Genomic DNA, 9,153 nt, shown 5'->3' with positions numbered 1-9,153 from the left:
GCGAGGTTGTGTTTCCGGAAGACGTGGCTGTTGCTGCAGTGGCAGCTGTCAACCTTATGATTGTTGAATGAACTCGGCTATCGTTTAGTTTTTTTATTTTTTCATTTTTTTATTTGAACTCGTTGGTCAAGGTAGTGCCAAGATGATTTCCTTAACGGACTCGCAAAGTAAGCCTCATCAATTCTCATGCTTTTTTTTTGTGTATAGGAACCCGGTTTCTTGAGTTGTTAGCATCCGCTCTGCTAGCTTTCATTTATTTGAAGCCATGCCGACGTTCCACTTCCCTGACTTTGTTTTGCGTACTAACGGTTTTATTTCTGAATTTTGTTTACTTTTTTTAAAAAATAACATCGGGGAAATAGATTTTTAATATGTATGCATCTGCACATACACTGAATTACAGTTGCACAGAAAAAAAATGTAGTTGTGGCGGTTCTGCAAATATGTGAAATTACACCAGCCAGAGCAAACTATTTCATTGTAATATTTAATAATTGCCTAACGTGTATTTGTTTTCTAGGTTGTTGTTTCTAGGTGGCAATTTGTCATTAGTTTTACATCACTTCATCTCAAAAGGGTATCAAACTATTTGTATCCTTAATACGTAAATTATGTTATCGTCGCAACCATAAAAGTATTACATATTTGACAGTAGAATTGTGTCTTCTAGGTTTTGATTTTTTAAGTATTCTTTCAACGTTTATAAAATGTTGTACCAGTGGAGTAAGCTGGAGTTCCAGTTTAGTCTGCGTGTGCTTGGTCGTATTCCAACTGCAATTCCTTGATAAATTCAATTGCATGTAAATCATGTGAAACGGCATGAAAATATGCACTATTGTTAGCAGTGTAAAAATTTTGTTTTGCTTTGTGTGTATCATTGCAAAAACAAAATAAGTCAAATATTTCAAATGCCAGAAATGGCTGTCTTAAGTGTTTTGGCTGAGATAAATAATTGGTCACCTTGAATATTTTTTGGGGGATTTCTCGTTTATCATAAACATTTCAACTCATCTATTGTTTTTTGTTGTTGTTGTTGTTTTCATATTCACATCCCGCAATGTTTGCTATACTGCGGGATTTTGAGTGTATGCTTTTAAAAAAAAAGGAGTAAAGTAAACACATCCTAGCCTAAAACATTGTTAAAAAAATGAAAACATTTTAAGTCTTAAAATACATGTCATTTGAAAGATGTAAGAGTATAATAGAGGTTAATAGGTCTGTGGGAAATAATAAGAGTATGGGGAGGGTCACACAGCTATAAAATATGTATGAATAAATATTTGGTCTATACATCGTGGATTTCACCTTTTGCCGCGGTGGTCTGAAACTTGACCCCAGTGATAAATGAGGGATTACTGTATAACATGTCAAGAAATATTATACGATATTGTGTTACGATATTTTCTGCTGAGTACTGTGCACTTCCTCATTGAATGAAAGTTATTAATTTTTTTCTGTCAAGAAAACTTAACAGGTGTGTATGTGTTTCTGTCTGTCCAACAGAAATTGGAATGGGATTAACAGGCTTTGGCGTGTTTTTCCTTTTCTTCGGGATGATCCTGTTCTTTGACAAAGCCCTCCTGGCGATTGGGAATGTGAGTGTTGCGTGTGTGTACTATACATAATTTGACATTTTACTTTCAGTGGATACTAAGGAATGATAAGATCATTTTAATTTTGTTTCACCTTCTCATACTGCACCATGTCTTATTTATATTTTCCTCCCATCCACTAGATCCTGTTTGTCGCCGGACTCGCCTTTGTGATTGGCCTCGAAAGGACTTTCCGCTTCTTCTTCCAAAAGCACAAAATGAAAGCCACCAGTTTCTTCCTAGGAGGCGTGTTTGTGGTGCTCATCGGCTGGCCTATAATCGGTGTTGTGCTGGAAGTATATGGATTTTTCCTCTTGTTCAGGTAAGAAGTAAACTATTTGACTTGAACGCTTTATAAAAAAACAGTAAAACTCACCTCATGTGTGGCAATATTTAAGTTAGTGTGGGCTGCTGAACCTTTTTTGTAGCCTATCAGGAGCTTTGTGTTCATCATGCTATGTTGTAATGTAGTGTTATGCAAATATTTACCATAGTTCCCGGCTTACAGAGCGCACCTGGTTACAAGCCTCACCAAGTACATTTGTAAAGGAAATACCATTTGGTACATACATACGCCACAGCTGTATCCAAGAGCAAGCGCAAGTACCCACATTGAAACACGAGATATTTACAAAGAAAGATGGTACACAGAAAGAGTTTAACGCTAGCGCGGCACTAACGCTAGTGCTAGCGCGAACGCTAACAGGGCTGGTTAAAATAAAACTTACCGGAAAATATCACAGAGACACCCCAGTAACGCAGCAGCAACAGGCTCGCACAGTTTTCAAACGCTAGGGCATCGCTAACAGGTCTGGGAAAAGGCACTTCCTCGGCACATACATTCCATCGGTCTCATTCTTACCTTTTCCCCTCGAGTGCCCCCTTGCAGCCGTTAGAAAAAAATGCACAAATTAGCCACATCAGCGCATAAACTGCAGGGTTGAAAGCGTGTGGGGAAAAAAGTCGGGGCTTGTAGGCCGGAAATTACGGAATGTATGTACCCTGCCTCCTCCCCGTCGATAGCTGGGATAAGCTCCAGCACTCCCGTGACCCTTGTGAGGATAAGCGGCTGAGAAAATGGATGGATGGATGGATGGATATTGTGACTTTCATACTAGGGCTCCAGCTACGTCGCAATAGGGTGTTCAGTTTTTAACCATGATCATATGACCTCATCGGTACCATTCTGTGATGAAATTATTAAAAATATATATATAATAATAAATTGTCCAGAGTGTAATCGAGAAATATGAGAATATTTGTAAAATCGGAACCATTTTACACAGCGGCCCAACTTCCTTTCAGTTAGGGTTTATATGTTACAGGTTCTCACACGTTGATCGTTTTCGCCACAATGCTACTTGAAGTAAATTTGAAATTATACATATTCAAACACTCGTGACCCTGTGTTTAATTTTTCCTCTTCTGTCACTGCTCCAGAGGCTTCTTTCCTGTCGTAATAGGCTTCATCAGGAGGATACCTGTCCTCGGCTCCATCTTAAACCTTCCCTTCATCAGTGCCGTGAGTATTATCCAAATGCGTCAATCCTGGTGTCCTGTTATGATTATTTATTATGGCTTCTCGGTGATTAATCAACCAGGTTAAACACTTGGAGCAATGATTTTTAACTGGACTGTAAATAGGAATATATCAAAAATGAAAAAAAAGCTTATTACCAGAAACAACAACCGGGTAAATGTGTGCCTTCGTCTGTGGTCATTAAAATATATAAGATGCTTTATTCTCTGTGTGATTTTAGCATATGCTATATGTAGCTCAATTTAATGAAGATGCCCCAGGATTGGTGTGTGAGGTGGGGGCGGGGGGTGTCGGGAAATCAGTTTTGACTGTTTCTGTTCTTTTGTTTTTCAAAGCCTTCGTAGGATAATCAGCGGTCGTGGTCAGTCACTGCCAATTTTCCTTGGTTGCATGTAATGCAATAATAATGATAATAAGAAGTTGATGGAAAGCACACCCTTTGTTAAAATGCCAGGTTTTTTATTCATCGTTTCGGAAATCTTTCAAAATTTAAGATGGCTTGGATGTTTGCATTTTTTAAGTTTTCCACAAGTCTGGCATATTGGTGGCTCTCAGAGAAAAACTATGGCAAATTTCCCGTTTGGCGTATGAGGAGGCACTTTGGGTATATTTTGTGCTGGTGGTGTTGTAGTACATTCTCAGTGCTGCCTTGCATGTAGACGGGCGGGTTCGATTCCCGGCCAATTCCCAACGGCGGTTGGTTGCGTCAGGAAGGGCATCCGGTGTAAATCTATTAGCAGTTATATCATGCGAGGGTCTCACTCGGGTGACCCCTGATGTCACAATATCGATATCTGCTGATTTGACAAGACACACCCACGTATGCCCAAATAAACCTAAACAAGCCACATGAAAAGCATAATTTAAATGCCGATCACTGAGCAAAATAAAAGTAAGTAAGTTTCTTGCGGCTTGTCACGTTAGGGGTCGCCACAGCGTGACATCGCAGATCAACGCTCATATTTGTTTGGCGCGGTTTTTACGCCGAATATGTGGAGGTTACCTTTACCTCAAATCATCAAATCAAGTCGCCCCAGGACAACTACCGTGATTCCCGGCCTACAGAGCACACCTGGTTACAAGCCTCCCTGAGTACATTTGTAAAGTCTTTGAGGTGGAAGTAATGGAAAAATCTGAAATAACTTGAAACTCAAGTGTAAAAATAAGTTAAAATTGTAAAACAGTGACACATTTTGTGTTAAGAGTAACTAGTACAACGAGATCCGACATATCGTGTTGCCGGAGTCATGGCTATATTCTCCCGTTAGTACGCAAGGCTGTAAATTATGGCGTGTGAGGTTTTCCCGAGACTTGCACGCCAGAGAAACATATTTAGAAAATGGAGCACACTTTAAATCTGAAATTAGCTTTCGTAGCAGATACGGAAATTAATTATCAGCACCGAAACGTGAGCACCGCTGACCAGGGCACCTGTATGAAATAAATCAAATGACGGGAGCCGTGTCACTTAAACGTATTTTACCGCCAACATTGATCACATTAAGAAAAAAAGATTCAAACTGTTTCTTATCATTGCACCGTTACAGAGACTAGTTATTGCGATTGTGAGTATAACTTTCAAATAAAATTACGATATGGGACCGGTGTGTCGCATACTGTACACCCCGAGTTAACTGTATGAAAATGTGCAATGCATTGTTTCACCTTGGCGGGGCGCTAGAGTTTGAACAGCTCCCGGAGTGCGGAAGAAGGAAAAGTGCTTCAGTCCGTGGTAAATTGCACACATGTTGCACCCACTGATCTAAAAAATAAATAAAAAAAAAAGACTGGATAGCGCATACACATCGAGCAGTATGTCGATTGGTTGAAGCCAGTTGGCCGCCATCTTGGTACTCCCAAAACGTGTGGAGGACATGGTTTACAGGTTGGATTATGGCGGGTTTTTTTTCTCTCTCAAAGTTTGACCTGTAGAATTAAAATTGGTCGTGTGAGCTTGACATTTTTCAGTTCTGGTAACATGAAGCATTTTTAATTTGACTTGGTAAGCCAAAAAAGTGCTAAATGCCAAGGAAAGACTACCAAGAAATCTTGCATATTAGGGCCTGATTTTTGTGACATGTTAACTTTTCCCAAAATACGCTGTGAAGAGTTATCATAATAACATAAAAACATAAAATTTTAAGTCAATCAGATATATTTTTGGAAAAAAGGACTCGCAACGGGAAAATACATGCTAAACACGTTCATTTGTTGTCTCTGCGACGTCCCATTTCAATTTATTTCCTCGCATTTGAAAATCTAATTCAATTTGCAGAGTTCTGTATTATGAAAACGTGTTTTCTTGCTCATCCACTGATGAAGTTTGGGGAAATATTGACATCGCTTTTTCGCGATAAACCGTCGGCCTATAAAGGGGAAGCAGAGACTGAATAGTGAACAACAACAACTGTAAACAAAACTTTGTTCAAGTGAATTAAGATCATCAGAAAATTAAAAAAAAACAAAAAAACCTTTACAAACGAACTTTAACAGTGTCAAAGTAAATCTTTCTAACTTACCTGTGGAATGTTTTCTCACAGCTACGAAACTGGCGATTTAAGTGAATCGCTATCGCTGCACAGGTTGGCATGCTTGTTTTGGGAGTATCAAGATGGCGGATGGTGACTCCAGTTTCGGTGGGCAACGAGCCATCCAGTCTTCTATTTTTTTCTAGATCAGTGGTTGCACCCATGACTGGATTTGACAGGGAACGCCCACATTTTAGCGTTGTGCTACCTCGAGTGCATAAATGAAAAATTTGTAGTTAAAATTTGAATATCTAGAGTTAATTGCATTTGTGTCAATTGTGTTTGTCCTGTGGTGTGTTGCCTAATTTTGTCATTGTTGTTGTTGTTTTAAGCTATATTATAAGATCTTGTTGGGGTGGAAAATAAAAGTCAACATGCTTGTTTTTTTTTTTTTTTTTCTGTTTTCAGTATGTGGACAAAGCGGGCGAGAGCAACACCATGGTATAACGCTGACATCCTGTTTTGCAAAGAAGGATTTGTTTGAATATAGCGGGTTTAACAAGGTAATCTGCCGCTTGAAATGATTCAAAGTTGCTAAGGTGTACTTTCGGGTAACAACGCCCACCTGCTGGCAGAAGACGACGAAAGACTGCCCGTTTGCCCGCTATACCGGTCGTCAGCACCCGTCAAAAATACGTCATCAGTCTGTTACTCAAAAACAGTTACAATACTACAGTATATTTCCTTCCAGTTGATGAAATCTCATATGAAAGTGGGGAATCGAACGGATCCCCGAAACATCCAAGATGACTTCTGCAAGAATGATTCGTGGACATTTTTTTTTTTTTTTTTTTTGCCGGATTGTCCTTTTTTTGTGCCTCTGCTTTAAATTCTTAAAAGCTTTTTAAATGCAGCGTCGTGTTTGTGCTGTTATTAAGAGACACTTTTGTTTTCGTCTCAGAGCTATCACAAGTACTAGCTAGTACATCGAATCCTGGCGATATCAAACATCTGGCTACGCTCTGGAATGTGTAGTTAAGTGGTGAAGATTCATGAGGCGATGCATTAGGGCACGGGTGTCAAACTCAAGGCCCGGGGGCCAGATCCGGCCCGCCACGTTGTTTTATGTTGCCCGCAGAAGCAATTCTAGTGTCAACTTCCAGGAGTCTTGTGAAACTCATTTATCATAAATGATAACTTTGAGATATTACAAGCAGTAACATGAATAGATGAAAAACGCATTCCCCTCAATTTCCGAATCTAACACTAGCTAATAAATTTCGTGTGTAATATAACAATAGTATTACCGTAATTACCACCCTACAGAGTGCCCCTGGTTATAAGCCTCACCCAGTACATTTGTAAAGGAAATACCATTTGGTACATACATAAGCTGCAGCTGTGTAAAAGCCGCAAGTACCCACATTGAAATCCACATTGAAAGACGAGATATTTACAAAGAAAGATAGTACACAGAAAGAGTTTAACGCTAGTGCGGCACTAACGCTAGTGAGGCACTAATGATAGCGCGGCGCTAATGCTAGCGCAGCACTGACAGGACCGGTTAAAAAAAAATAATTTATCGGTAGAGACACCTCAGTAACACAGCATCAACATGCTAGCGCAGCGCTAACACTAGCGTAGCACTAACATGGACGGTAAAAGTCACTTCCTCGGCACGTAAATTCCCGATCACTCTTACCTTTTCCGCTCGAGTGCCCCCCTTGCGGCCGTGAGAAAAAAAATGCACAAATTAGCCGCATAAACTGCAGGGTTGAAACCGTGTGGGGGAAAAAAAAGTCTTGTAGGGCGGAAATTACGGTAAATATTTTCATGGTTTCACACTCATAACGGCCCTCTGAGGGAAAGTGTAACAACGATGTGCCCCGCGACAAAAATGAGTTTGACACCCCTGCATTAGGCTGTTTAGATTACTGTAAAGTCCATTTAAGTCGCATATATCTTGACGTGTTGGCTATTTAAATGCTGGACATGACAGTTGATTTCATAAGTTTTTTTATATATATATAGTTAAGATTTAAGCACATCCATAAAAGATGCCTTTAAGAGCTCACTTTTGTCTCGCTTTAGCATTTTAACTCCTCACCGGATATTAAAAGTAACAAGACTTGCCAGAAGCCAGAGAAGGAACATGTTTTGCGGTTAAATAACATTTATTGTAAAGCTTAATTTTCCATTTGTGTTCATGTTTGGCAACGTACTTCCATTCGTATCAGTGGCTAAAACAGAAGGTCACGCTAATTACATTGTTAGTACAATGTTTCCCCATTAATGAGCTGTACAAATTGTGTTTACAGTATTTTGTATAAATATTTGTCACTAAAGGAGGGGAATAAAATGTCTTTTTGATGGAATTTTTATCTTAAGCATAACAGGCAAACTTAAGAATTTGACATTTGTCAGTTGTCTTTATTTAGTGGTGGAGTGGAACCTCCAAAATAAAATAATCCTATGATGCTTTTTTTTTTTTACTTTTCATAGATTTCATACACCCAATATAAAGTCAGCATAGTCATCTTTTATTACCTGTACAGGTATTTTTTTATTGTATTTTTTTAGCCAGCAATATTGTCGCATGGAAATCCTAGAAGATAACCTGAACAGACCGAAAACTACAAATTGGCATAGAGGGGATGTATAAAAAATAAAAGTTTTGCAAATTATGAAGTCATTTATGTTCCACTTTGCAATTTTACAATAATTTGTGCTTTCATTTAATCACATAGAAATGTAAATAAAAAAATTTAAAAAATTGAATTTGTGGCTTTTAAGGTGGCAAAATGAAACCGTTCCAAGGGTTTGAATAGTTTTTCCATGCGCTGGTACTGATAAAGATTAATGGAGTCATACTGCCATCTAGTGGCGTTTTTAGAAACTGCTGGAATGATCTGATATGGGTTCTATTAGAACATTTCATTTACAGTGTTTTGTGAAATGCAAATAATGAAAATGAAAACTGTCAACGAAGCTCATAAAAAAAGTAAAATATTCTTCGGTGTCGTCACACCTCCAACTATTATTTGACTATTAAGGCAGATTTTTCCGGGAAAAAAAAATTTGGGCGGGGGGGTTCCACTTTCGGGTCCACAGAAATGCAATGTCCAAAAGATGAATGATCATTCCCAAAAAATATTTTATTTGGTTATTTAAACAAAAGTTCCGGGTTTTAGGTTTTACAGAAAAAGGAAACCTTTTTTACTTAAAATGATGTTAAAATAAATTAGTAGCTACTAGCTGTTTCGGGCAGATTTTTGTATATGGCAAAAAAAAAAAAAATGAAGCAATGTGTTTTATTATTTATGGAAGTAGATCATAACTGTATTCACCTGTAATTGGAAGAGTTTAATCATTTTAGTGTCCATTTATTTAGTACACAAGCAGGTAAGTCAATTAAGAAAAACTGAAACAAAGTGCCATAATTTGTTATGGTGAAAGGACAGAAAACTTATCCAAACTTCCAATGTCACAATTTTTTCAGCGAGATACTAGTAGTGCTTTGACGCTTCAGAACTTCAGCTGTTTTCCCAGGTTA

At 38.5% G+C, this 9,153-nt stretch overlaps 1 protein-coding gene across 1 annotated transcript; it reads left to right on the top strand.

The window, feature by feature from the left end:
- On the top strand, window positions 1-8,416 carry golt1ba (golgi transport 1Ba). The gene is made up of 5 exons (XM_061806723.1): window positions 1-167; window positions 1,504-1,595; window positions 1,736-1,914; window positions 3,033-3,114; window positions 6,069-8,416. The coding sequence occupies exons 1-5, from the start codon at window positions 143-145 to the stop codon at window positions 6,105-6,107; spliced, it is 417 nt and encodes a 138-aa protein (XP_061662707.1). The 5' UTR covers window positions 1-142; the 3' UTR covers window positions 6,108-8,416.
- Window positions 8,417-9,153: the final 737 nt, after the last annotated feature.

Source organism: Syngnathoides biaculeatus, chromosome 20, assembly GCF_019802595.1.
Source record: "Syngnathoides biaculeatus isolate LvHL_M chromosome 20, ASM1980259v1, whole genome shotgun sequence".
Lineage (NCBI taxonomy): Eukaryota > Metazoa > Chordata > Actinopteri > Syngnathiformes > Syngnathidae > Syngnathoides > Syngnathoides biaculeatus.
Note: the sequence above shows the minus strand (reverse complement) of the source record. Positions and strands in the feature narration are given on the sequence as shown.